The 27,686-nt window shown below is 49.6% G+C and overlaps 8 protein-coding genes across 8 annotated transcripts; 1 reads left to right on the top strand and 7 right to left on the bottom strand.

Annotated features, from left to right (window-relative positions):
- Positions 1–1,651: 1,651 nt before the first annotated feature.
- N7481_006260 (putative sister chromatid separation protein (Src1)) lies at positions 1,652–4,006 on the bottom strand (the record flags this gene model as incomplete). Its single annotated transcript, XM_057265479.1, has 2 exons — positions 1,652–2,285; positions 2,436–4,006. The coding sequence occupies 2 exons, from the start codon at positions 4,004–4,006 to the stop codon at positions 1,652–1,654; spliced, it is 2,205 nt and encodes a 734-aa protein (XP_057123199.1).
- A 1,082-nt stretch (positions 4,007–5,088) lies between these two features.
- Positions 5,089–11,644, bottom strand: acyA (adenylate cyclase acyA; the record flags this gene model as incomplete). The annotated part of the gene is given in 3 exon segments (XM_057265480.1): positions 5,089–8,424; positions 8,442–11,412; positions 11,481–11,644. 3 exon segments carry the CDS (start codon positions 11,642–11,644, stop codon positions 5,089–5,091), a joined length of 6,471 nt encoding a protein of 2,156 aa, XP_057123200.1.
- Positions 11,645–15,124: 3,480 nt separating this feature from the next.
- N7481_006262 (uncharacterized protein) lies at positions 15,125–15,844 on the bottom strand (the record flags this gene model as incomplete). The annotated part of the gene is made up of 1 exon (XM_057265481.1): positions 15,125–15,844. The coding sequence occupies one exon, from the start codon at positions 15,842–15,844 to the stop codon at positions 15,125–15,127; it is 720 nt and encodes a 239-aa protein (XP_057123201.1).
- Positions 15,845–19,478: 3,634 nt separating this feature from the next.
- On the bottom strand, positions 19,479–20,207 carry N7481_006263 (beta-class carbonic anhydrase; the record flags this gene model as incomplete). Its single annotated transcript, XM_057265482.1, has 4 exons — positions 19,479–19,703; positions 19,782–19,921; positions 20,001–20,038; positions 20,122–20,207. 4 exons carry the CDS (start codon positions 20,205–20,207, stop codon positions 19,479–19,481), a joined length of 489 nt encoding a protein of 162 aa, XP_057123202.1.
- A 452-nt stretch (positions 20,208–20,659) lies between these two features.
- Positions 20,660–22,193, bottom strand: N7481_006264 (putative aminotransferase family protein (LolT); the record flags this gene model as incomplete). Its single annotated transcript, XM_057265483.1, has 2 exons — positions 20,660–22,044; positions 22,100–22,193. The coding sequence occupies 2 exons, from the start codon at positions 22,191–22,193 to the stop codon at positions 20,660–20,662; spliced, it is 1,479 nt and encodes a 492-aa protein (XP_057123203.1).
- A 636-nt stretch (positions 22,194–22,829) lies between these two features.
- N7481_006265 (bZIP transcription factor) lies at positions 22,830–24,150 on the bottom strand (the record flags this gene model as incomplete). Its single annotated transcript, XM_057265484.1, has 3 exons — positions 22,830–22,936; positions 22,988–23,999; positions 24,058–24,150. 3 exons carry the CDS (start codon positions 24,148–24,150, stop codon positions 22,830–22,832), a joined length of 1,212 nt encoding a protein of 403 aa, XP_057123204.1.
- A 488-nt stretch (positions 24,151–24,638) lies between these two features.
- On the bottom strand, positions 24,639–24,920 carry N7481_006266 (uncharacterized protein; the record flags this gene model as incomplete). Its single annotated transcript, XM_057265485.1, has 1 exon — positions 24,639–24,920. The coding sequence occupies one exon, from the start codon at positions 24,918–24,920 to the stop codon at positions 24,639–24,641; it is 282 nt and encodes a 93-aa protein (XP_057123205.1).
- Positions 24,921–25,870: 950 nt separating this feature from the next.
- Positions 25,871–27,629, top strand: N7481_006267 (NRPS-like enzyme; the record flags this gene model as incomplete). The annotated part of the gene is made up of 3 exons (XM_057265486.1): positions 25,871–26,164; positions 26,217–26,618; positions 26,670–27,629. 3 exons carry the CDS (start codon positions 25,871–25,873, stop codon positions 27,627–27,629), a joined length of 1,656 nt encoding a protein of 551 aa, XP_057123206.1.
- Positions 27,630–27,686: the final 57 nt, after the last annotated feature.

Below are 27,686 nucleotides of genomic sequence, written 5' to 3' on the forward strand. Positions count from 1 at the left end.
TGATGGGATTTCCTACACTGCTATATGGAGGACTCGGAGACATGGATTCCGTAGGTACTACATAAGAAGCAAGGAAAATGAGCGGTCAAACCAATTTGCGGTCTACTGTGATGTGGTAGACTGTAGGAATTGATCACGATCATCGGCCTGCTAACGGATATTATTTCCACTGCCAGGACTTATGCAAAAATGAAAAAATGAAAAATGAAAACCTCTGCCGCCGACACCGCATCTTCTCCTGTGTGAGGCTGAATAGTTCCACAAACCATGCATTGGAAATGCATCCAAAGCCCGAAGTTTCTCGTCTATTTCATGCCACGATTGAATACCATGCTCATACTCTCGTAGAGATTCATCGATTCAAGTATCGCGCGCCTGCAAGACGCCCACATACATCCTTGTACGATGCGTACATAGCGTGATATCAATGCATATATGGTTAGAAGCGGGCTACTCCCTGCTACTCCCTAGTCTGAAATCCGGAAAGATATGGAGCTTGAATCCTCGAATACTTCGCCCTTCGTCAGTGGACGCTTCGTCTTACTGTTGATCTACCCACGCCCCATGCAACCTGTCAAAAGTAAGTCGTCCAATACCACGCAAAGTGGCGTTACAGCAAAAATGGCCCGGGGAGGATCCGAACACACGTAGCTCTCAGTCGGCGTCAGACCCCTCAAACCATTATAGGGCAAAAAGGCGCAATTTTAATAAAAGAAAATTGGGTACTATACTAATGTTTAGCCTGGCACGTAAATCTCTCATTTTCGGTTTGTGCCGGGCCCTAGTCCGACCCAGTCAGACAGGCATGCTAGGTACGAGTAATCCCCACACCAAAAGGAGCTCGGCCTTTCTTTTCCACGTCATCGGGCCTGCCGATGTGGTGTTCTGGACTGTTCGATACAAGGGGTATCGGCTATAGAACGTGATCGATCCATGCAGCACCCTTGTACGAGTTTAAGTTAGGATAGGTTCGGCTTGAAGAAACCCCCTCATTTCTCTTTGTTTCCGATAACGCGGGCACTGCAGTGTACTAGCGGGGCGTATGTACTAGTAGTGAATACTGAATACAAGTATACTAGTATATTTCAAGCCCAACATGTGGCGTGGCAAACTGGTAGCAAACATTATGGATGCGCTAGTGGTGGTGTTAAAACGATCATCGGGGACAACCCACTCACCCACCCACCCATACCGCCTACTACTATCAATGTGTTAAGCACCGGTCGATCGGTACAAATTTGAACCTACCTACCTAGTCGGGGACCAAAATTGTGATCGGCATCGGCGATCGCTGCGTAAAAGAATTTCGACACGGGCTGATAAGGTGTTGATCGACTTCTTTTTAGCTCGGGTATGGGAATGGTTCTATGGAGGGCTGAGAGATAAAAGAATGAAATTCGACCAGACTGGTCCTCAAGGGTATTAAACATCTGGAATGAAAGCTAGGATGGACAGAGAAAGACATATGTACTTGATAAAAAAGACAAGAAAAGAAAGGAAAGGAATCCAAGTGAACATGGAAGAAAGGGAAGGGAAAGACCATATCTCATACATGAAATAAGAGGATATCAAAACGTAAAGGCTGCATATCAGAATGCAAAGATGCCCAAGTCATCACCATTGGATTAGCAACCAAGTAGACCCCCGCAAATTAGTAGATTGCACGGCCTTCGTTCCAACGGCGTGATTGTCTAGGGCTTGCTGCAGATTCTTCCTTGGCATCGGAAGGCGTGTGATGGCCCGCATCGGCGTTATGGGAGGGGGAAGACAAGGAAAACCGTGCACTGTTACGACGGGCGCTACCTTCGAGGTCGTCGCCGTTCACCCCAACACCTCCTATGCCACCAATCCACTCCCAAGACCGCGCAACATCGCCGCTACGACCTTCGCGTACGGCGGCTCGGACGTTAGCGTTGCCTTCTACAATGCGCTGCACGCGGCGCCAAAGTTCTTCACGCCGTTTTCCGTGTAACTCAGAGCGGAGAACATCGTCCCGCATCTGACCGATGGGGATGTAAGGCTCCATTGCTCCCCCGCGTGCGTGGAGTGCAGCTTGCGTTGCGAGTCGGTCAAGGCTTGTGGCCACTAACTCGGGTACACGAGCGATGTCTTTGCGGCGGGCAAGAACCCGAGCACGAGCATAAGCTAGACCCGCGAGGCCCAAAACTAGAAATGAAAGAGGAAGTCGATACGCGAGGAGAGCGAGTCGGACGTAACGGCGGGCGGCGCAAGTGAGTGGGAGTCGGGCAGTGGATGTTGAAGTGAGGACGAGGACGGCGGAATGTCTGTAATCGCGAAGGCGTCTCTGTTAGTTCCGGTAACACCATGTCAGAACCAAGATCTTCATAAGAAATAGCCGATGGAGGTATGAAGCCCGGAACGAAAAGCGTGGCGAGGCAGACATAAGAGATATCTCGGCGAGAGGGTTAACTTACTGCTCAGTTTTACTGATAACTTCGTCCTTATCAAGGATTTCACCAATAGCTCCTTTCCAGAGGTCATCGAATTCGGTGTCACTGAGGCCCTTGCGGCGCATCTTCGCAACTTCCTCCTTGAGCTTGGGCTCGGGAATTTCAGGAGACGCGTCCTTCCCATCTTCCTGGAGCTGACCACATTCCCACTTAGCCCGTCTATCACGAAGCTCTTCCACAGCCTTATCAGCGACAGCCTTGACACGGCGTGCCTTTTCGCTATCGGCTTCACAGGTCGGGGGAAGTGGAATGATTCCACCCAACGAGAGAGGGTGTGGCTTAAGAAGGAAATCGTGCTCGCAACGAGCCTCGAATTCCGGGTAACAGAAGGCATGAGGCGGGCATGGTTCGCAATGCGGCTCCAGAACATTGGCCCATTCCGGGACATTGGTCTCTGCTAGGGACCAGGTGGGTTTTCCAAGACCGCAGAAACCAATCTCAATTTTCTCTTTGCGCCACCAAGCACCAAAGCCTCCAAGAATACTAAGAATCACGAACCACGAGGCGAAGATGCTGGTGGGTCCCTGCTTCTGCTTGCGCTTACGGACTTGTGTAAGTGGCGCGTATTGCTCCGTCTCCATGGCAAGCTGTTCTTCTGGAGTGAACTCTTCACTGATACCAACTTCATTCTCCTCATAGTCCTCTTCCTCCCCCTCCTCTTCTTCAGATTCCTCGGGTTCTTCCTGGGGAGGCTGCAAGCGAGAAGCAAAGTCAAACGAAGCTCTTGTGGGGGCCTTAATGCCATTCTCCTGCTTAAAATTGGTAGGAGTAGCCGACTTCCTAGACCGCAAGCCGCTCCTCGCCGGACTATCCGTAGACAATCGCCCACCACTCTTTCGCTTTCCATCATAACTTGAAGTCCTGTCCCGCAGGCTATCGGAGGGACTTCCGCTTTGGAAGGGATTGTCGTCAGTGAAGGGATTTCCATCCCGGGGCTCCGCCTTCACAGGTGTAGTTTCATCGATCTCCGTGGAAGGAAGCACCGGTGCCTCACTGCGTCGTATCTTCCTTGCTGTAGACTTGCGTGGCGAATTGATTGCCACAACGGGAGTTGCTAAAGTGTCGTCGCCGGTTTCCGTGTCGGAGACACGTGGGTGCTTACCAACTGAGCGCGGAACGGCGCTTCGTCGCTTCGTAGCAGTCGCGGGTGTAGCCGGTGCCAGATTTTCGTCAGTATCTGCGGTCGATGCGCGAGTACTTCGTCGTGCGCCGCCGCGTCGGGTTGTCGATGCTACCGTTGATGGCGTCCGCGGTGGAGGCACGGAATCGCGTTCTTCCTCCTCATCACTGGCGACGGAAGTAGAGCGACTGCTCATATCGGTGATGCCTGCACTTGTCCTCCTCACACGTTCGCGATCCCGTAGGAGCTTTCTTGCTTGCGGGAGGACCTCATCTTCCAGAATGCGGACCAGTTGGGCCTTTTTCGCCGAGGCAGGGTAGGGAATATCGTTATTAACGAGGATAGAGCGTAGACGGGGGACTGTGAGGGAGTTCAGGTCGAATCCCGACTGGCAAAAGTCCAGTTCGTCCTCCATGGCGTGTGGCCTGGGGTGCGCGAGGGGTTGGTGGTGATAAGGGCGATGCACAAGCCGCCAACAGACTCTTCGGCTGCGTGTCACAGGTGTCGACAAGGATGGTGTAGTGGCGCAGATGACGTTCAGTTCAGTTTCAAAGACGCGCAGAGGGGAACCACCGATCGCTCCTTGATTGAGAACTTGGCCTGAAGGGGGGGTCTTGGGAAAATAATGTGGGTTGTTTGTCCACTTGTCAATTCAAGCCGAGCCCGTTGGTCGGACTCGTAGTCAGGGCAACAGGCGGGGCCAGGGAAAGCTGTGACGATGGACCTTACTAGGTTGCCTAGGTGGGATGGAATATCAGATGTGTCAATAGTATCAAAGCAGACGAACGCTTATTTATTGAAGAAGGGAAGAAAGTAAGAAGAAAAAAGAACAGCAAGAGTTGCCGCGCCATGACGCAAAGGAAAACAAAGCACCGCAGACCACGTGACTGGATGAGCAAACGCCTAGTGTACATTTGATTTGTACATTTGTGTACAGCCCCAGACTTGAAGTAGTTGTATAGAAAATGGTATGCTACCTAGGTATAGTAACATCTACAAACAAAAAGATAGCGATTCAACAAGAAACACAAGCCTTAGCTTCAAGCCCAACCATATCACCAAAGGTTCGCGCCTAGCGCTGACATTTACGCCCAATTACTAGTATACAAGCAATCTACCCCAAGCATTAAAAAGCTTACAAGAAACAGAAATGGCTAGGAATATGTTCACATTTCAGAGCCAGTACACGCTCAAGGAAGGCCGAAAGCCATCAAGATACACAAAGCAAGTGTAATAGACAAGAGACAAGAAAGAAGAAAATATTCAACCGTGGGCTCCATGCCTTAATGCTTGTGTGTAAATAAAATCAAATCAAATCAAATAAAAAAAAATATTATCAAGACTCCCCGCCAATGAGACGCCGCCCATCACAAAATCAGACAAGGCCGAGGAATCCAAAGCGAAAAAGGGGAAGGGGATATTATTTTCGATCTCATGGGCATGTATGTGTGAGGATCATCAAACTTGGCCGAGTTTGGCTGGACTGGGCCTGTTTGATCATCGACTGCTGCGTTGAGAATCGAAGGAGCGAGTGTCGAGTGTGTTGGGGAGGTGCAGGAAGGAAGAGGAGGCGGATGTCGTAGTACTAGTACTTTCCATGCTCGCAGAGGGATGCATGGCGACGCCACCATACGGAGGGGCCGTTCCACCGGGGATGCCAGCAACCCCGGTAGCCATTTGTTCCTTGAGAGCGCGGTATTCAGCGAGTTGGGTCGAGAGTTGTTGCAGGACCTCGCCGATTGGCACGGCGTGGTCTTCGAGACGATCGCCGGCTCGGAAGGGGCGCATCATGTGGCGCACGGAAAGGGTGTTGATTGTTGCTTCGATGCGGGTGACTTGTTGGTCGACGAGACTGACCACGGTGGAATCGTTCAATTCGCCTCCGTGGTTCTTGACCATGTGGAATAGAGCGACGTTTGGCTCTCGGAGCCGTGGTTCACTTGGACTCTCCAGTGCACCGCAGAGTCGCTCCAGGCGAAGGGTTACTTCCCATAGGCGCCAGATCAAATCGGCCTTGAGATCGAGTTCGGAGCCTGGTGAGATGATGGCTGGGTTGTTTTCGGAGTCTCGTGCTTCCTCGGACGCTGTCATCCGACCTGCGAGTGAGTGCGGGTAGACAAGGTATAATGGCTCAGGGTTCTCGAGTCCCTTAAGTTTGCGTTCGCCTTGATCTTTGATCACGAAGCCTTGGCTGTTGAGCTGTTGCAATTCACGTCTGATGGTATGACCCAGGCTATCCATGCGTGGGTGGCTTTCTGTGGAGCTCGTCGATGCAGAGCGCTCGGCATCGGCAAAGACCTCGAGATTGCGCTGGATGTCGCTCATGAAGTCTGATGAGACGAAGATCTGTCCTCCATCGGCAACAGCAGAGATACGAGATGCTCGGTTGACCATCGGACCAAAGTAATCCATACGATTGGTCACCGGATCATTTTCGCAGACAGGTTCACCCCAGTGTCCACCCATACGAACAGACAGACCGCGGAAGATGATATTGTTCTCCATGTCATAAACGATGCGACACTGTGGCTGCTCGAGAATCTCCGTGGGCCATTCAGCCTCAAGTAGCTGGTTCTGGCAATTGAAGCACCAGAGCAGTGCCGCAGTTGTAGAGTTGAAAGCCACCATGAAAGCGTCACCTTCAGTCTTGACTTCATACCCACCAATAATCCCGAGTTGACGTCGAAGGATGTCATTGTGAATCTGAATAGCTGAGCGCATCGCATCGGGGCAAGTTTCCCACAGACCAGTGGACTTCTTGATATCAGTGAACATAATAGCAAGTTCGCCGATTGGAGCATCGACGCGATCAAAACGAGCTAGACGAGAGTCACCCGGGACATCACCCTTGGTTCTCTTGCGGAGCTTCGTCGTCTGGACAATCTGATCATCGGGGAACGCAGAGCGCTCTAGGTTCATGCTAGGGCGAGAGAACTTCTTGTTTCGCTTTTGCAGCTCACTCACGCCAAGAACCATGACCATGAGTTTGTTGGTAGCACCGAAGGAAATTGCCAAATCTCTTAGTTTCTGCGCGGCATACATGAGATTCGGATGCGCACCCCTGGTAGCATCAACAACAAGCTCAGGTGCCACGTAGTCCCACAACTCTTTGGAAGCGATGATGATCATTTCATCTTGCTCGGTCAATTTTGTGTGCAGGGTGGCCGGGGCTGCAATGACGGCTGGCATCATTGGGAAATGACCGAAGCATCTTGATACAGGAAGAACATCATTGAGCTTTCCATTGCGAGCCACAAAGCCGCCAGCCGCCCGAATGCGAGCTCGCTCGCTCGCTTCTGCAGGGTCATGGACTTGTGTCAAGTTTCGCAGCGAGCCGTCCGACCTCACAAGAATTGCCTGTGCGTCACCAACATTGGCAGCGTACAAGTCTATGTTGTTCAGATACAAGACGGTTGCAACACCACCAGCTTGAATGTCATCCTGATTGAGTTGCTTTGTATTGGACGATCTACGATTGTATTGCCGCAGTTCGCGATCGTCAATGGACCTGTACGCAGAGCCTGCCATGTCCTTGTTCAATGCCAAGAATGCTCGCCGAAGTGCATCGAGCGGTGTCTCATCCTGGTCTGGCTGGAGTCGTTTAAGCTCATGGGAGAATGTAGGAGTGAAATGCTCATGCAGGTACTTCGCAACGCGAGAACCGCCACTTGACATCGTCGAACCGTCGAACATTCCTACCAGTGTTTCAATTTTGTCTGGCTTCAGGCGTGGTACAATCATGTCAATGATGGAAAGGTGCTCTGTTTTGCCGAGTGTGTCTGCCATTCCATATGCAAGCGAGCCAGCTAGAGAGGCAGAAGTTCTCACACGGCGATCTTCATTCTCTTCAGGGATGGTTGGAATGGTCAAGGTCACATCCATCAATCCAAGAACACGAAGATGGGTCAGAGACGTGAAATCAGTCAGATCTGCACCATTTGTCACTGGCGGACCCAATGAAGCAATATTTGGCTTGATTTCCAAACGTTTATTGCCCGAGAAATTCAGGTACTTCAAGCTTCTGTTCCAGTTCCAATTCCAATCATATGGCCAATTCGAGACGTTGTATTTCAGCATATTACTACCCACGTCGAGAATGGATAGCTTGCTGACTTTGCACAGCTCTGCAGGGAGCACCTGGAAGCGATTTGCGTTAATATGCAGGATCTTCAGATTGCTGCCTTCTTCCAAGTCATCGGACGGGAGTGATGTCAGCTCGTTTCCAGATAGATAGAGCTCCGAGATCCAGGGCCATCTTTTCAGAACTCCTTGGGGCAATTCTGTCAATTCGTTGTACGAAAGGTTGACAATCCGCAGTTCCGGAAGACGGGCGAGCTCACGAAAAACCTCGTCATCCAACCTATTGTCGGCAAGGTAGAGATTTCGAAGAGAACCGGCAAATGTATGAGTGGCAGAATGTTGCGAGAAGTTCGAATCCTTTCGAGATGAGAAGCTTCCTTCTGTAGCATTGGAGCGCGATGCAGTAGACACCTTCCGCCCAGAATGTGACTGTCCAACAGATGGCACGACGGAAGCATTTCGGTACGAGTTATTGGGGGATGAACCAGACGCCAAAGCTCCACTAGAATTCTGACTGGGTCGACGGCTGTCTGGCTCATTTAGAGGGCCGAGATCTTCGTAAGTGGGATTCCCAGTGAGCGCTGGTGTTGAGACGGGCGTCGTGGTCGGTTCACCAGGTACCAAGGGCAGCGGTGCACCGTGCTTGGGGAAAGTTGTGAGAAGGTTTGTAGACACGTTCAGGGTTTCCAATTTAACACAGTGCCAGATTTCGTCCGGCAGGGATTTCAAATTGCACTCGCGAAGATTGAACTCCTTTAGTTCCACCAGACAGCCAATCTGGGGGGGGGTATGAATCCGAGTGGATTCTTGATAATGCTGAAGTGTTCCAGGCGGCGTAGTTTTCCAATCTGTGCGGGGATCGATGACATATGGTTCTTGTCAACAATGAGCTTAGAAACATTCGGCATGTGATCGAAGATGGCATCCTTGAACGCGGAGAGATTGGCGGATGCAAGGTTCAAGGATGACAATGTTGGCATATGGGAATCGATGTCAAACTGCGTCAAGGGATTATGGTCCAAGTGCAAGCTGCGCAATTTTGGCGCCGAGCCTCGGAAACGGGAGATTAGATTGTGACCAAAGAACACTTGCTCGAGCCTTGGGAGGCCGCAAAGATTGTCAATGCTGGTGATTGCATTGAAGCGCCCATCAATCTCCCTAAGATTGACCAGCTGTTGGAAGGACTCATCAAGTGGCCCGCTGATGCTGTTGTTTGTCATCCAGAGACGCTCAAGGGTGGTCAACTTTCCGATGGAGGGGATGGCTTCGATGTTATTGAAACTGATATCAAGATCGACAAGCGCTCGAAGCTTGCAAAGGAATTCAGGGAAAACCTTGAAACAATTGGATGACATGTTCAAGCTTCGCAAGTACTGGAAGTTACCAAAGTAGCTTGGCAGCTCGGTCAACTGATTGTTTGCCATTTTAATGCTCACTAGGCCGGTGAGTCGATCCAACTTAGCATGCTCCAATTCTTCCAAGACGTTGTTCGACACATCCAAGTAGGTCAGCCGACTGGCCAAACCGAAGCTCATTGGAATTTGGAAAGCTTCATTGCCAATGAATTTGATCTCGCGAAGGTTGATGCAGCTTTGAATGAAATCTTTCGGGACATCCAACGACAAATTTCTGGACAAGTTCAAAGAAATGATCTCTGAAGACTTCTTGTACAGGGTGATGGGGATGGTAACGAGACTTCGACCTTGGAGATCCACATGGCTGAACTTTTGCATCTTGTTAAACCCAGGTTCAGCCTCCAAACTTGTATATCCACTCAGCTTTGTAGGCAAGAACACCAAGCGGCAGAGGTAACTGTGGTCTTCACGGCCGATATCTTCAATGTGGTCTTTCTCGGTGTACCCAACCTGCTCTAGAAGCTTCTTCTGCATCAAGATCGGTTTCTCTTTATGGTCAAGCTGGCGAGACAGATCATTCTTTCGCAGCACAATCTCATAATTATTGAGATGGTCCTGTAAAAAGGACTTCTTTCCAAGCATATAAAGGACATCTGCAACAGTCGTGTTCAGACCAGCCGAGAGCGTGGCAAATGTCAAATCAATCCGGAAGACTCGAATGTAGTAGGAGGCACCGTCCCGCTCTCGTGTTCCGCTGGCGGGTTTGGATTCACCTTCCGCGGCTTCCGCCATAATATCCGCTTGCTTCTTGACATGCCAGCTATCTGGTGCGTGCCAGCTATCAGAGCCTTCCTGGTCACCTTCCTGCAGGGGGTCTGGCCGGACCGGGTCTTCTCGCGGGGTTGTTGTGCCGTCGGTTCCACGAGGCATGCGGCCGGGACCAGGGGAAGCTGTACGCACACCCCGCATATCCTCTAGGTCGGTATCTAGAGAGAAATAATGTTTCCCTTCCTCGCCGTGGGATGTATTACCTCGCGGTGGGTGAAGGTCTCCAGCTAGATTGCTGAAGCCTCGCCGAGGAAACTTTCGCCCTCCAATTCCCAGGCCCTTTCCGGACTCTTTTCTGCGTTCTGAATCGGCCGTGTCCAAGCGAGGAGTGGAGGTTCCCTCAAGGCTTCCCTGGCGGCGTCGATTTGGGGATTGTTCACGCTTCGGCTTGTCGTGGTGTGGCTTGTGGCCAGGCAAAAACCGACCGATCTTGCTCAATATATTCTGTTTATTAGGAGGGCCCCCTGGGGAGGTGTGGCTAGTACTGTGATAAATAGCACTCTGAACGCTGGGCGTCGGGCTCGTCGATCGGCCACCAAGGTTGGCCGTCGAGCTCATGGCAGTAGAGGAATGGAGATGACTCTCCTTGTGGGGCTTCAATCCGACAGAGAAATCATCACGTCCGACAGAAGGGCGGCCGTGGAAGCCAGAGAATTGGTAGTCTGCAAGGTCACCAGCGAGAGTGGGATTTTCCTCTTTGCTTCGAGAATGGCGGTGGCCATTGGTCCCGCGTCGACTCGAAGAATCTCTGTGTACGGAGCGCGGCTGACTTCCTTGGGAATTCTGGCGCTGACCATCAGGGCCGATGGGAACTTGTCGGACGGGGGCCTCTCCGTATTGTGGAATGTCATTGAAGCTTTGATAGACCCAGGGAGTTATATCACTTGAAGGCAAAGGCGTCTCTGCCCGTGAACGAGATTGTCGCTGAGAAGCTTCAGACCCGTCAGAGTTGGCCCTTTCTCGAGCACGCAATTGATCAATTGGGCCCCCGCGTCTGCTGGGCGGATTCGTTCCGTCTCCAGCCTCATCAAGCGGGTATTCTTCACTGACAGAGCCCCTTGGTTTCTTTTTCATGAACTTTGCACCGAGACTTGATTTTGACCCGGTGCTGCTGGTCATGCTCGTTGTGGAAGGTCTGCGGTATTCTCCATTATACTCCAATTCTGCCGGCTCGCTAGAAAAGGTGCGTCCAGTTGTAGGGCGAAATGTAGCTGATGCAGGCGAGGCTTCATGTTCAGAGAAATCATTGAAAAATGTTCTTTGACCATCAGCTCCAGTACTAACCGCCCAGGGAGCTATCGATTCGGACTCGGTATTCTCGTTGGGGCGGGGTTGGTTGATGGGTGGGGGTCGCGGACTGGAGGAAACGGATCGAGAGGTCTCATCCCCAGCATCGAGGACAGCGAGAGCCTTTCTATGATTACTGAAGCCGGATCCTTTGCGCTCTTCGGTAGGGGAGACTTCGGGGGGAGCTCCATGACCACATGGAAGCCCCCCCAATCGATCTTGTGAGCCTGAGATGGCTCGGATCTGGCAGGAGTTTAGCATTCGCAGCTTCCTGATAGCTCAGGCATCATGACGCCTCATGATTTCGGGAACCTAGCTGGAAGGCAAAGGAGAGCTTACTTGTCTGTCAGGGTACCTGGGAATGGTTCGGCATCGCGACCGTCAGAGGTTGTGCTATCCTGGCGCGTACCATCACTATTTCGTACGGTCGCCTGTGAAATCCAACTGTTTCCCGAGCTCGATGAGCCCTGCCGGTCGGGTTGCTCGTGCTCTTGCACGGGCATGGCTGGTCCCAGACACGACCGATGCCCTCGACAGGGAGCTAAATCAAGTCACTGCCGGCGACAGGGTCTGGGGGTGCTGTGAAGGATGAATGTCGTCCACCATCAATGGATGTAGGCTGTATTGAATGCGCCGGAGCACGGGGGGAACTGGAGCGTGCGGTGTCGGCTACGTCGTCGCGGATGCTTGCGCCACAGTATGAAGCTCGGACCCAGAAATGCGGTAGAGTGTCGTATTAATGAGACAGTCGTGGAGGTAGGACTCACTCGGTCGGAGATGGAAGGATGCTAGAATAGAGGATGTGGATGGTCGCATAGATTTGGACGGAACGTTTGGGATGCGGACCTCTGAGACAAGGCGCGTCGTCGGAGCTGCGAGGTGAGCAACAAGGGCGTTAGGATTTGAGGACAAGGTCGGAGGTGGTGAATCGAGTCGCTAGTATCTGTCCTGGTCATCGAGCTCAAAGTCCAGGGCGGCCATGGAACATGCTGACAAGGAGAGGTGGTGTGTGAAGGTGCCGAGTGGAATCCGGATAGAGTGGGGAGGGGATGAGCAGACGGAGACGGAGACGACAGACGAGAGAGGGGGGTGACTTGTAGGAGCGGCGGATCGACAGGAAAGATCGGAGGCAGGACCGCAAGATGTTCGAGATGGATTAAAACGTGACGAGGTGATGTTCGACCAGATCGCGAAGGTCGGAAGGATGGGAGGATGGGAGGATGGAGAGTAAGATATGAGAGGCTATGAGGCTCTGAGGCTCTGGCAGGTAGAGAAGGTTGACGTGATTGGTCCAGGGGAGGGTATCACGACTGGTTCATTGATTCATTGCAGGAGAATTCTGCCATTCGTTGCAAACATGAACATGGATACTCCGTATGGGACTGGGGGGGGGGGGAGGGGAGATGGTCCGTGAGGTTGTCCGTGCTGCGTTCAGTGGAGCTACTCCCGTACTCTGTTACTCCGTACACCTTTGGGCATCACTCTTGGCATCTCTAAGCTATACAGAGCATCTGATCTTTCAATATTCCTGTCAATCAATCAGCCCCCCTAGTCTCCTACTGCATACACATAATATCACAGTTGATTCGACCTTGTAGACCCAGGTGGGCTTTGCACCTTGAATACCCCCAGAACCCCCTTACTTCATCAACCCGATATGCACATATTTGTCAATCGACCAGACCAGCTCCACGTGGATCGCTCATCGTTCTAGCCGGGGAAGGGGGGACGGGTCTGAAAAATGGGAAATGGAAAAGAGACCGGTCCATTTTCTAGCCAAAAGGGGCTGGAACCTCATGAGACAAGTATCCAATGGCCATGCTCAAGACATCGATCGATCTATTTTCAGGTCTAGTTCACCCCCTACCAAGAAGCAAACATTCAAAGGTCTCCAAATCAAAAGAGACCTGTCTTATCTCTGCAACGATCTCCTTTCCCAGACACTCGGTATGTAAATCCTGTGTCGGCTAACCTGTCTCAAAAACGAGTTACTGTTCCGATGGGGTGAAGCAGCAGATCTCTTTGTCCCTGCGGTCTTTTTTTCTGAAGCTACTCCGTACAGGAGGTTTAAATATGGAACGACTCTTACGGATTTGCTTTTCTCGGCTTAGAAACATTACAATGTCCCATCATCGCCTCAGCTTATCAACGCGCGAACTATGTACATGTATGTGTATACCCCGACAATCTCAAGTGATCGATCACTAAGAGACTAGTCAGATCAGCAGCATCAAAGGTTTGGTTCATCATCATAATACCTAGTAGGCCCAAATTTAACTTGCGGCTTCAAAGATGAGTCCAAGACGCTGCACAAACACACTGATTGCTTCGCAACGCCATTTTCCTTAGTCTCTGACACCTACTACTAGTAGACACCGAGACACCCCAAAAAAATCTAAAAATTCTCCAGGCCTTTACTGAAAGTATCTAAATAGTATCTTTTATTTAGGGGCATGGCGTGTCTCGGGGAGTCACAGAGACGCCGTGATGCCTACTTGAAGCCCGAACAAGTAGATTTATACTACTAGTATAACAACTTCCAAGGCTGAACCTGAACATGGTTCGGAGTTCTGACATTCTCTAAATAATATATTAGCAGAGAATTTGAATCTTTTCCTAGATACATTGAACTTGATCTTGAACTGATGCGCATCCGGGCGTCCACTGGCACTCCAGTGCCCGCAGAGATATATATGCAACGGGGTTTTGGATAGTGGACCATATTTGCAGTAGACTCCAGCCCCATCAGTCACCACTTGCTAAGACCGTGACCCACTGGCAGTTCAACTTGAAATCGAAGTTGAAGTTGCGGCAAACCCGCTTGCGAATAATATTTCCCGCATAGAAAATAAATCAGTTCATAAACATGCGAATAAAATTCCATACTCTTTGTTGAACACATTGTCGGAGACCCAAATGGAGAGGCCGATGTCAGCCTTGCCCCGCCGACATCCGCCACAAAGCCCCGCAGTGACTCACGTACAAGCAGATGATCAATGGGAGATGATTTCATGAAGATGTAGATCAGTAAGACTTGCATTGAGATGGTATTGCCAAGGTGTCCTCCACTCCACAGCTAAATCTGGATGGTAATCTTATCCTGTGTCCACCTGGTGTGGGAAGTTTTTACAATGGGGCAACGGGAGACTGGCAGCTCCACATACATAAGTAGAGTATAGTGTAGTATAGTACAGTGTAAGAACTTGAATGAACTTAACGTCTTGACAGCTTTTAAGTATCTAAGTTGGGGAAATTGTAAACACGACCAAACTTCATTCATCATAGACTATCTCAGTAATCAAGTAATCAAAGGAGATTAAATCATCATGCATCAAAATCTCAAGAACAAAGGAAAAATAACTAAAATCATGTTTCTGTTCCGTCCCTACAAACAGGTAACGTATGTAGGATTCTCCATAAATAAGTGAGTCACAAGTATCAAGAACCAATAACAACGTGCATCATAAAGAAAATGCATGCAGCCAAGCAGGAAGAGATCTTTCATCTTCCAATAGGCTCTGCTCCACCCCCCTCCCCTCCCCCCGGCATTAAATGCAGGAGGGGGGAGGATCCCGAGCCAATAATGGCGCGACCAAACATGCACAAAGAACTATAGACAAGCTCAAGCAACAACGGGAAAGTGAGTATTCGAGTCATACATATTCCTTCCAAAAAAAAAGTCAGATCGTTTCCAATCTGGGTGTCCGACTAAACAAGGTGGTCTCTTTCCGGGGCGCATCCAGGCAGGCCCTGAGCCAATTTCCAAAATTTCAAGTCAAGGACGTAGGGGAACCAGTTGTGGGGGTTATCTCACAACTGGGAATGACCGTCTTGCGGTCTTGCTGATAGGGAGGGCGCAGTCAATGCCCCCTCCCGGAGCGTGGGTTGAAATGAAGCTTTCAAAAGCAACCGGGGATGTTTAATAATCGTGGTAGGTAGACGACAAAGGCACATATAGATCATCAGGCATTGTAGTTATTCGATCAATGGTGGTAGTCAGATCGGCGTTTGATGTATGTAGATTCGTAGCGGCGTTCGGCACGGTCCAGCTGGTCAGAGCCATACAGCGAGCCTCGACTCGCTGGACTACGGCTGGTAGAGCTGCGAGGGGACTGGTGAAGAACAATGCGGTAGTTCTTAACCTTACCGGAGGTGCTGCCACTGGAGCTCCCGCTGGTGCTGCGAGGCTTGCGGGTGATGATGGTTGGCGAGGCGGGTTCTTCATCGGGGGAAAAGGAGCGTGGGCGGCGTTCGACGTGTTCGCGGACTGGTAGACGGGGACGGACATCGTAGGTACTGTCGTAACTTCCAGTGGGTACAGGAACAGTCAAGTCACCGGAGGGAGGGCGGACAGCACGGGTACGGCCTCGACGAGAAGCTCGCAGAAGGAGACCTGCCTCAATCCCTTCGAGCAGGTGGAGGGCGGACTTGGCTTCGCGGGGCAGCTTGACTCTTCGCAGCTTGCCATTCTCGCGGTCCACTACCGCGAAGTGCTTTCCTCCTTGACTGTATAAATATTTGCTGAGGTCGATGGCGTAGGCGTGTCCGCGTTCACAGAGGGTATCGTGAGAGGCATCGAGGGCGTGAGTGCACTGGGTGCAGTGAGCAGTGTGTTGCTCAAATTGATCGAGGACGAAGCGCTCGTCGCCTTCCAGATCACGGACGACGGCGGGGGCAGAAACGATTTCGACTGAGCCAGGCATCTCGGATGAATGGCGACTCCCAAAGAGACGCCGGGAGGAAGAACGAGGAGAATTGTCTATGGTGGCGGTGGTGGGGTTGATAAAGTAGGTGGAAGAGCGTTGAGGAGACACGGTGAATGATTCTTTGATAGTCACGCGAGAGAGGGCGAGTGACGAAGGAGTATATATGTGGGTGGATGATCGAGTCGTAGTAGGTGGCAGGTGATTGAGGCGTAGTATACTATTGTATAGTATGGTGTATAGTATAGCAGTGCCAGAGAAGAGTGGAGTGAAGATGAAGATGTTGAGGAGGGGCAGGAGGAGGAGTATATATAGGAAAGACTAAAAGTGTACTACTACTAGTAGTAGAAGACAAGGCATACCCACAGATCAACGAGTGGTGCCTGGGGGGGAAAAGAGGATGAGAGGCTCTGTTCGGGTGGTACCCGCTCCTCCCGCTATTTTAGTACGACCCTCCAAGTACTCCAAGTACTTCACCCTCATCTTATTCTCCCTGCTAGCGTGTGGCTCAGTCAACACCGCCGCATTGGCCCTTGTCGAACCCTTGATTGGCTGTCTTCCCCTGTAATGACGGTCTACGGAGTATGGCTGCTCTCTCTTTGTCCCTTTATCGCGCGCCCTGCTCATGACGGGCGCTTTGTGATGCACGCTTTGTTCTGCATCCTGTATCACTTGCAGTAATTCTCCTTTCCACTCTCGTTCCCCGATTCCTTTCCTTCTAACCTTTTCCCAGGCCACTTCTCAACCTTTGCTGCCTGGCTCAAATGACCACCAGATGTCATCATTGGTGAGGGCGGATCCCAGCACTTGTGGCTTGACCGGCTCGTGTTCCTGCGCCGACGGCGGAGGGTCTCGTGTTCCCTCCATCAGTGGTGATCATCGCCCTCCCCCCCCCCCCGAGTACGGAGTACGGTACAGAACAGAACAGAACAGAACATGTTCATGTCACTTGAGCCAAAATAGTTCGGCACCTGAACTTTCATCAAGGGCCACTAATTCTAAATGACGTCCGTTTGATCTGGCGCTGGCCGCCGCCATTCTTCCCGCACTCATTTGTTCTCCGCACGCGCGCTCTCCCCCACCAGCGTCTGCCGAGACACTCCTACAATACTCGAAACATTCGTTCATGCAACTCGAATTGAGCCTCGATAATTCGTACAGAGCCTCGAGATAGACTTCTCTGGGTGTGCCATTTTTGGCGACAATAACACCGGTGTTTCATTTTTTTACGAGGTCCTAAGAATAGTTGACGATCCCCGACCCGAATGTTTTTGGACCCCAAACTACTCGTATGCCCCTCTCAACTCAAGCCTCATCCTGCTCCGCCGCAAGCCACACCTCAATTCACTATCATCCAGTCTGACAGGGTCTCTTCTTTCTTTTTCCTCAACATTGCTCAGCCTCAGCCACAAATCCCGCTTACCCTCCGACGTGATTTGACACACCAGCCACTCTCTCCGTTCCCTCAAATCCCGGCTTTCTTTCTGCTTACTTCCCCCGGGTGACGTCTCCTCATCTCTAGCGCCGCACACCTCTGTCAGGGGTGACCGAGGGGGGATTTCTCCCAAATCAATGACGAGAGTGGAACATGATTTGCAGAACGCTTATCGCGCGCCATTTCTCTAACAATCTTCTTACAAACCTCAGTCTGCCTTGGAGGCGACGGCCAATTGCTAACCCCAATTCATAGGCAATCTCGTTCTAGACACCTGGTCATGGGCCGTGCGCAAGGCCACGACCTTTTCTCCCGCGAGTCTTCTCGGACAATATTTCGCGCATGTCTTTCGCGCATGTCAATTAAACTTTGCGTTGCATTACGCGGTTCCCTTCCCTTCCCTCTCAGTCCAGCACCCGGGCGAAATCTCGCGGTCCTACCTACGGAGTATACATACATACGCTGGCCACGGAAAAAGGGGACAATTGACACTCTCAACGCCCATACCACTCTTTCGTTGGCATCATCCTCCAACAGCCCAGCCGGGCTAGCTCAATCGGTAGAGCGTGAGACTCTTAATCTCAAGGTTGGGGGGTTCGACCCCCCCCGTTCGGCTATTCCTACAAACCTTACCTGAGATATCTTTTTTGCTTGATGAAGAATTTTTGCCTTTGTGGTTTGTGAAGAATTTGAGCTCATGTAAGTGGCTGAGTTACATCTATGACCCACCGCAGTGGGTCGGGCCGGTACGGGACAAGACAAAAGATCAAGAACCATCAGCTCTGTATAATACTCCGTATGTAAAAGGCTCACTATTTAGACGAATACTACGTTCGTTTTTATTACCGCGAAGGAAAGCAGTCGCAAATCTTTTTGATTCAAAGGAAAAAGCAAAAATATAGGAAACAAGATTGATGCCTGCACTTGTGGCTGGTGAGCCTGGCCTAAGCGCAAGGCTGAATGTGCTATCCCTGATCGGGTGTGAAGGTTCTGACTTTCAGCTGAGCATGGTTCAGCATTTGTCAGGTAGGCATCAATCTTCTTATGATTGTAAATCTGGTTAGTTGGTAATCAGCAGAGGAACTTTCATACTTGATAAGTAGTACCTTATTCAGTACCACCCTTGAGGATGTTCAACAAATATCCCTCAGCTTACTTTAATAAGAGGTCGTAGCTTCTTATCAGGGGCAGCAAGTATACTCTGAGTCACTCTAAGAACACACTTCTAACCAAGTATTCAACCCTTACTTCCAGATCCATAAATGTACTAGTAGATAACCACATTTGGCGGTTGCGGTTACGATTGCCGCGAACCGCCCAGGACCACGGGAAACAGGTCCTAAGTCCATTTCATCCTTTAGACTATCCGTAATTATTAAGTCGTACTGGTACCCTCAATAAAGAAAAATTCCCAAAGTGTTCTATATTTCTGTTTAACTTCCTCATTATCTTCTACTTGTCTAACTACCTTACGGTACACATTTACGCCTCCGCCTCCGGTCTCTAACTACAACGCTCTATTTCTCGCTGCCCTACACTCACCGCTAATATGGACATCTGGACGTCTATAGCTATGATTTTAACTACGCTCTGTTCTTTGTGGCAATTATATATGGTAAACTCTCTATATCCTATTCTTAAGAACCAAGCTAACATTCCTCAAGAATTGGCAGCAACATAAGCAGATTGAGTTAGAAAAGAAGATGGAAAATATGGAAAACAAGAAGGAAATAATGAGATGCCCTAACTGTAGTCGGGGAATCGGGGCCAAGTCCTGATTATAGCCCCTACTCGAGTTTGCCTTGTAAAGGATCATCATAGTGGCCTTTTAGTCGGACAGCTGACTGAGCCAAGTGTTCGGCTGGTAGTATGGAAGGAATGCGACGAATCACATCTTTGATGCCTGTATACTTAGAGCAGGCGTAGCTTTATCTGGTGCGCTGGAGCTTCTTGCTCTTCTTCTTGCTCCTCATACTTAGCGATCTCGTTGAATACTACTACATTCTTGCTCTAGTCTTCTAGCCCTCAATCATACGTACCTGGGCATGTCACACAATACTAACCGGTAGAGGCTGCGTAATTCATCTCTTCATGTCCAACTAACAGCACAGGGAACTCACAATAATATCTGCCCGTCATTCTTAAATACAATAAAATACTACTACGTAGTATGTATCTGCGCATGACTTGTCCATATTCTCATTCTACCTTGACGATCTTTCCCGTTTCCACTTCATACACGTACCCCGTGACCGGAACATCCAGTACGATAGGACTCTCTTCCAACAGCTTAATATCATCCAGAACACTCTGCCTGAGATCTCCGAAAGGAAGAAAAGAAATATGATCAACATTCTGACCCAAATCTGCCCGGACTTTGCCGCGGATCACCTCGTCGGTGAAAGTAAGCATTCCACAGTCCGTCTGGAGTCGATACGTTAGCACCTTGTAACGCAGCTTCCCGTGGTCTTTCCTAAAAAGTTTTGGGTTTCAAAAACCTACATGGTGCACGATGATGATCTCCCGCGTTCCGAGGAGCTGCTGCGAGATGACAATACTGCGTAGTGCATCCGTCACCCGACCGCCTGCATTTCGAATAACGTGGGCGTCGCCTTCTTCAAGGCCCAAGGCGCGGGCGGTATCTATTTAGTACATTTACCGTTGGTTAGCTGTATGGATATTACTTGTAGTAATGAGGTATGGGCCTTGTGTCAAGTGTACCGAGTCTTGCATCCATACATGCTACGATAGCAACTTTGCTAAGAGATAAGAAATGTCAGCATAGAATCGAGCTCTCTGTCAAATATCTCTTCAACAAAAAGAATAAAATAGGATAGAATACCGTTGCGGAGGCAGAGCCAGATCCCCTTTAGTAAACGAGGCAGCATAATGTGCGTTGGACGCTTCGACTTCTTGCGCGACAGTCATAGTGGAGATTGAAGTTCAAATTAATGGTAGCTTAATAGTTTGATTCCTGACGAGCCTTGATAAAAGAAAAGTACCTTGGGAACAGAAGCAAGATATAAAGGGACACGAACGCCCCCGCATCCAGAGAGGTTCGTGAGAATATGAGGTGATCTTTGGTTACCCCGACCTGTGATGGCGTGATGGAACATGTACAGCTATGTCTACCAATAAGGAGCGCCTCAACGACCATTTGAGTTTTGTTTCCTTTTTCCTGGAGACTGTCTTCATGGATTGGATGTGTTCATCCATGCAGTGATGTTTGCCATGAGTTTATCTACTCAGGATGGTGACAGATCACGAAAGTTCAACGAAAACCGATGTACACACTACTCGGCAATCCTTATCACGTCAAAAAAAAGGACAGCCTCACAAATGAGGGCAAGGAGCAATCGCCAATTATATATTTGCTCATACTAATACTCCTTACGAGCAATCTGTTCACACAATTCACGCAGGATACCACCCAGCCACTCGAAATCGCCTTTTTCCAGATAAATCTGCCCACTCAATCGCGTCCACAGCCACGGCCCATGTTGAAAAGTAGGCACAAAGGTATCATACTTCTCAAGCAAAGTGCGCTGAATGAACGCAAAAGCACGAGGCGCCTCCTGCGACGATAAAGTAACCAGAGCCCCCGAGGCCGTGGAATCAGAATCGGAATCAGCCGGCTGATCAGCAACAGCAATAGGCAGACGAACTGTCGTCAACGCACAAGCACGCATCATACTCTTCTCCCCAGCCTTCAAGCCCGGCTCTTGGAGCACTTCTGTGCCGAGAATCGAAGCGATCGCGTCCGCACCTTCATTGGAAACCTTTTGACAATACGCCATGATGGCCTCCTCGCCGCCGCATACTTCCTTGCGGAATTTCAGGGCGGCTTCGACGCAGATATAGGCGGAGTCGTCGCTGGTAGCGACGAACTCGAAGAGCTCTTCGAAGGGAGTTTGGGTTTTCGCAGCGGTTGGATCTTGGAGGACTGATGCGATTGTTTTCGGCTGAGCCGGCTGCAGGGATGAAACCCCATGACGTGGGGAGGGTGCTGCGCATGAAATGTTGATTGCGCTTGGGGATGTAGAGAACGGCTGCGCTGCGGGGGGGTGTATAGCCATCTGGGCAGGAATGTCAGTATAAGCAGAGCGGGGAGGAGAGACAGCGAGAAGAGGTCGATAACGGGTGGTGGTGAAAAGGAGATGGGAATATTCATACTTATGGCAATTCGATGTCAAAAAGTCAGGCTGGAGGACATTCATGTCCAGGGGAATTTGTCCAATACCATGCGCACCATCGATCACGCTCAGAATACCTTCTTCGCGACAAATGGTGACAAACTTTTCAAACGGGAAGCGGACACCCGGATTACTGACGATAGTATCGAAGACCGCAGCGCGAACGGTCAGCCCTTCGTCTCGGGCGCGAGTGACCGTTTCGCGAAAGCGGCGTTCAAGTTCGTCCTGGGTGATGGGAAAATGGAAGTTCACTTTTCGGGCTTGGAAGGGGCTGTGCTCTTGCATAGAGACGATGCATTTCTCCACAGCTCCGTAGACGGGTTCGAAATAGATGAGAGCTTCGTTGGGTTGGAAGCTTAGATTATATAGGACGGTCGCGACGCCTGTTGTGGCATTTTTCACAAAGACACATTCCTCTTTGGGCGCATTGATGATCGTCGCCACGCCCTGGCGTGCCTTTTCGAGAAGCTTTGTGTGTTGCTTTCGGATATAGGGATCCGGTCGCAGGTCTGCGATGTCTAAGAATGCACGTTGTGCATCGCGGACTGGCGCTGGGTGTGCGCCGAAAGAACCTGACAGTCGAGGAGTGAGTTTTGGATGTTTTGAAATGGAATGTGTCACACAAACCGTGGTTGAGATTCTTGTACGAAGGATCGAAGAGCCAATGTTTCAACATTGGTTTCCCGAAGGTAGTAGGTTGAGTAGTAGTAGTAGTAGCCATGATGCCAGCCTGGGGGTGCAAGATAGCTCCGGGAGCAAAGATTTTGAAGTTCTAGAAGCTTAGTTGAGTTCCTCTGGGGGAATTGATTAGGTTACGCAAAGTTAAATAGCCTCGACACCTCGATGACTCAGGCCAGATAAACCAGGCAGAGAAGATGTTGATCTCGGGATCTGAGAGCTGGTGCAAACGCAACGGCACCCATACGAGATTGACTCACTGGGAGCTTCTCCGCGCCAATGGTTGTTGAAGTTCTGTTGGAAGCTCCACTGGTGCCACGCGAAGGGCGGGGGACTAGACCTGCTAAGGGAGAACCCCACTGCCGTTGATGAAGCTAATTGAGGTTGACTCGTCTCTCGTCGAAGATTTGATTGGGCTTTTCGAAGCATCCACCTGAAATTTCAATGCTGGAATGGACTGGCAACCTCAAAGTAAGGTAGATATGATTTGTTATCACAATGCTGACGTTCCAACTTTGGAAGGCCCCTCAATATCTGATAGCCGGCCCAAGGCGATGGTAGCCGACAAGACTGGATAACCTATCATTCTCTACAATTTCCTGAAAATGCATAGGGACTCGGAATTCAGTTGTGTGAGTTAAACATTATTCTTTTATTTCCATAAATGGATATTAATACATCAAATTTGCCACTGATTATGCGGGCTCGACATGTACAAGGCCTTTTCGACGTCCTTCCGTTTGAATGCTGGCCCAGCACCAACACAAATACATCGGAGTGAAAGATCTGCAGATCAATTAGTAACTTGAACCAAAAATGAGATATATAGCAACTCACATCGTATGAACAATGTCGCATTAATTTCTGTCATATAATCGATGGATGGACTGGAGTATCCACTTGCAGAATCACTATCTGAGATCTGGACCCCTTTCCGCTCCAGATACCTTTGCACTCCACTAGCATCCATATACTCCCCAGCTCCCGACTCGGTGATAAATTTCCATGCTCGTGATGTGCGTGCGAGCTGCTCTGGCGAGAGGGTTTCCCTCACATTGTATACGGGGTTGAGTACCCTTGCCTTGCGTTCGATCAGCTCTCCAACCTCATCGTGCATGGTATTATAGAATGACGAGATCATCCGATTGCGTTCATTTGTTGATAATGGGGCTCTGAAGATCTCTTCGATTTTTGCTTCATCATAGGGGTCGTTGGTCAATAACCAATAACCATTTTGGCAACATTGTCGCACAAGTCGCTGGGAGAGATTCCATCGCCCTTGCTGTGTAAGACTATTCGGAGATAGCGTTATCGGGGGACTCGGTAATGACTGGTTTAGATTCGAAAAGGAAAGAGGAGGCGGGGAGTAGACGATTCCGAAGGGGAGAATAGATTGGTCTTGGTGAGGAGGCGTAGGCGGTAATTGTGTCCAATGAGCCAATGTGGCTAATGAAGGTTGAAATGGATCTTCGGGAAACGAAATACTATTCGCTTGTACTATTTCCGTATCGAAATCCAGGTTTATTTCCGGCTTACTGTGCTTGCTGCGGTTGACTTTCACCACCGTGTCGACAATATCGACGGCTGCTTTCTCTTCGGGTTCACCATCGCATCCTTGTTTCGCGAGCGCAACGCATTGCTGGGTAATTTTCTGCAAGGCGGAAGTGATATCTGGATTTGTTTGGAGTATTTTGGCTTCGAGAAGCAGATTACTGAATGATAAAAAGGACTGGCTGAGATCCTCGATCCCAGATTCGAGCTCTTGCACGCGGGTCTGCAAATTGGTAATTGTGTTCTCTTTCCGCTTGCGATATGCTTGCTGTGCGACACGTAGTTGTTTGCGACGTCTCTGGGAATAAAATGAGCGGGGGTGCACGCCTTGCTTTATCTTTCGCTTTACCACCTACCTCTGGGATTTCTTGTTCGTCGGTAACTGTTCGGGGACGGCCCCGTTTGCGCGGCGCAGGAGCAGTAGGTGATTCAATTTTGGCCTCGGCCATTGCTTCCACTTTTCAAAATATGTAGACTGATGGTGATTTTCCCTCTTATCTGGGAATCTAGAGGTGATGTAATGGAGAAAATGGGGAGATCTCTGGAGTCGTAAGAGTGGCGGATGGTTTATTCATCCAACCCCGTCCCCGTCGGAATGTTGAATAATCAGAGAATTCCCCACCAGAAAGTACCAGCACCACTCAACAAAACCCAAGACCATGCTGACAAAAGCTTGTGCTGCAGATTCGATCGAACATTTCAAATCATGTCCTGCGGAATAAGATATCCTCTTAAATTGGATGGAAGCAACCGGGGTTTATAAGGGCGTCGGTCCCCGAATTGCCATGTCGTCATCGATGTGGCCCGAACTTACAAATCATCTTATCTAGTTACCACGAGTAGTAGTTAATTGTATTAGGATGATTGTGTATTTGGCAAGACCATAGCTCGAATGTATGCTAAGACACTTTGTATTTATTTCCAAAAAAAACCCATACTAGTTCTTTTGTTCCTCTTTCACCTCTTTCAATTCATCTTGGAACCGCACTGTCGCATCCTTATAGAAATTGAACGCGTGCTCCCAAGCAGCCTCTTCGCTTCTGCCTTTATTTTCATTCGCTGACAGAAGCACGCAGACAGTCATTTGACTGAAAAATGCGAAATCAGCTTCTGCGCGCCAGAGCTTAGCTACAGATTTCGACTTTTTCTCGGCCGTTTTTACGGAACTGCGATGAATGGCATCCGCTAACTCGACGCAGGTATCTGTAGCAGTGGTCATGATAAATCCACCAAATGCTGTAGTCAGATTAGCTTTTAGCCAAGGTAGATAAATAATGGAAGAGTCCCATAAAGGGAATTAGGCAAAGGAAACACGGGAGGAAAGGAGGAGGGCAAAATCTTGGGACTTACGTGCACAGTAGTCACTCCGACCGTCAGGTGCCTCGATGCATCCCCCATCAGAATATCCATTCTATTTTCAAAATTGCCCTGGTACTTAGCCGAGTACGCTTACCGGTAGCTTCCAAGGTCCCTTATATCAAGTTTGCTTTACAATACTACCTTAGTATCATAGGGCGCTACCTTTAATCGATTTAAGAGGTTCTTTGAAGGTTGATTATACAAGTAGTATCATTGTCTATTGTATAAAAACTTTAAAAGTCTACAGGTACAGGCAGCGTACAGCCACTGGGACGGCCAGCCTAAATTAGTACCTTGGCAGACCTACTGGGCCGGTTGCCAGTATGAAGTTCCGCGCTTTGGGGTAGATGACTGGCTGAAAATTTGGATTGTACGCAGCCATATTCCTACCCAAAGGCTCCAGGTTCCAGGTTCCAGGTTGCTGCCCAAAGAAACCTGAATCGCGATGGAGAATATCCAATCGCTTGGAATTTCGAAATATGCATATGCATACAAGTAGTAATATGTTGGCGAGCCGGGGCTGATTAGCTACTCAGAGCTCATGTTTGCCGGTTTGCCCACTCATAAATCATTTTAGAAATTTGAAATGAAATAAAAATTGACAGAGACGCATCTGAAGGAAGTTTCGGTTAAATTCGCGTAGAGTCTTAGGATGCAGCTCTTTTTGTTAGGGAACTTGAAAAATCACTGGCAACTTTTCGCATTTATCTTTCTGGATTGAGTCCAATAGCGACATACCTTTTTCTTGGAATACATTCACTCATACAAACGAAAACAAGATAAATAAAATAAAACTCCCGGCCCCATAAGATGACTGTCGACGGCTTCAATCCTTGTAGAGAACTTCCGCCGACCATCGTGGATTATCATGCCGTCCTCCATCCAGATAGAATATGCGCTAAGTTCCCAAAGTCTGTGAATACCTATAGCGAGGGCTATAAAAGTGTCTCATACAGCGAGCTAGCCAATGCTGTAAATGGAGCTGCCCTATTCTTGATCGATTCAATCGGTCAAGGGGAAGGTACAGAGAAGCTGCCATACATAGGCCCGAACGATATTCGGTACACGATACTCGCCATCGGCGCTTTAAAGGCTGGCTATTGTGTAAGTGAAAACCAAGCCACTATTTACTTACCAGCTTGTTAATTATGGTTAGATGTTTTTTGCATCGGCGCGCAATAGTGTCGCTGCGCACACCAGCCTCTTAGAGACAATGCGATGCAAGGTCCTACTAGCACCCATTCCCAGACCTCAAATTATTTACGACATCGCGCAGGCTGCTTCATTGCCTGTTCTTGAAGTTCCTGATGTTGCTGAGCTTCTGGGGACCCAGTATAAGCACGTTCCTTTCTCGAAAACTCTCGCGGAAAACGGCTCCGATACTTTCGCCGTTGTTCACACTTCCGGCTCAACGGGGATCCCCAAGCCAGTTGAGTTTACCTTTGCTGCTGGAGCAGCGTTCATGGAGATGACTCAACTGCATACGCCAGAGGGGTCTGACAGTTTATACCGGATGATACAAGAAAATCGTATATTCGTGACTGTTCCCCCTTTTCACGTAAGGCTAACCCAAAATACTTTTATAGAAGATACTGATAGCTACATCTAGGCAGCCTATCTCTTCCATGTTATATTCCCTGTAATTCCATTCGGCGGTGTTCTGGTTTACCCCACTGCATCCTCGATCGCTTCGGCTAACGGGATGGTCGATGGCATGAAACACACTCAAGTCGACGGGGTCTTCACAACACCGTCAGTGATTGAAGAGCTAACCGAAAACTCTCAGCTATTAGAATTCTGCGAAAAGAACCTGGAATTCATCTTTTTCGGAGGCGGAGATCCCCCTCAAGATATTGGAGATAAAGTGGCCGCAAAGGTCAAATTGGTCGATCAATTCGGCGCAACAGAGATCGGTCTACTCCTTGTGCTCTTTTCCAAAGCTGGCCGCAATCTTGGAGATTGGAAATACATGGAATTCCACCCTGATATGGGAATTGAATTCCGTCACATAGAAGGAAATCAGCATGAACTTGTTATTGTGCGTCATCCAGAATGCGAAAAGCACCAACCAACATTTGCCTTCTTCCCCGAGTTGCAGGAGTATGGCAGTCAAGATTTGTTCGTGCAGCACCCAGATCCCAACAAGAAGCACATGTGGAAGTGGCAGGCGCGCAAAGATGATATAATTTCCTTTTCAACGGGCGAGAAGACCAATCCTATCTCTATGGAGCAGTATGTTCAGTCGCAAAATCCACAAATCACAGGCGTTCTTGTCGTGGGTGCGCAACGATCGAAGGCGGCTCTGCTTGTTGAAGTGAAGAGCGATGGAATTGCATTTTCGCCTGCTGAACAAAGTGCACTCATTGAGAAATTCTGGCCCTCTGTTGAAGAGGCTAATAGGGAGTGCCCGGTGCAGGCTCGCATTGTCAAGTCTCATATCTTACTCACGAGTCCCAATAAACCAATGCCTCGCGCTGGCAAAGGAACTATACAACGAGCTGGAACATTGCAGGCATATGAGAAGGAGATTAACAGTCTTTATTCTGAGGCCGATGCCCTCACTACCTAATGCATGGAGCACCTGCGAGTCCTAGGCCGGTTTTGGATCACAGGTTGCTACCACTAG

This window comes from Penicillium waksmanii (genome assembly GCF_028829765.1).
Source record: "Penicillium waksmanii strain IBT 27052 chromosome Unknown utg000005l:1.0-5232799.0:1.0-5237142.0, whole genome shotgun sequence".
NCBI classification, from domain to species: Eukaryota; Fungi; Ascomycota; class Eurotiomycetes; order Eurotiales; family Aspergillaceae; genus Penicillium; species Penicillium waksmanii.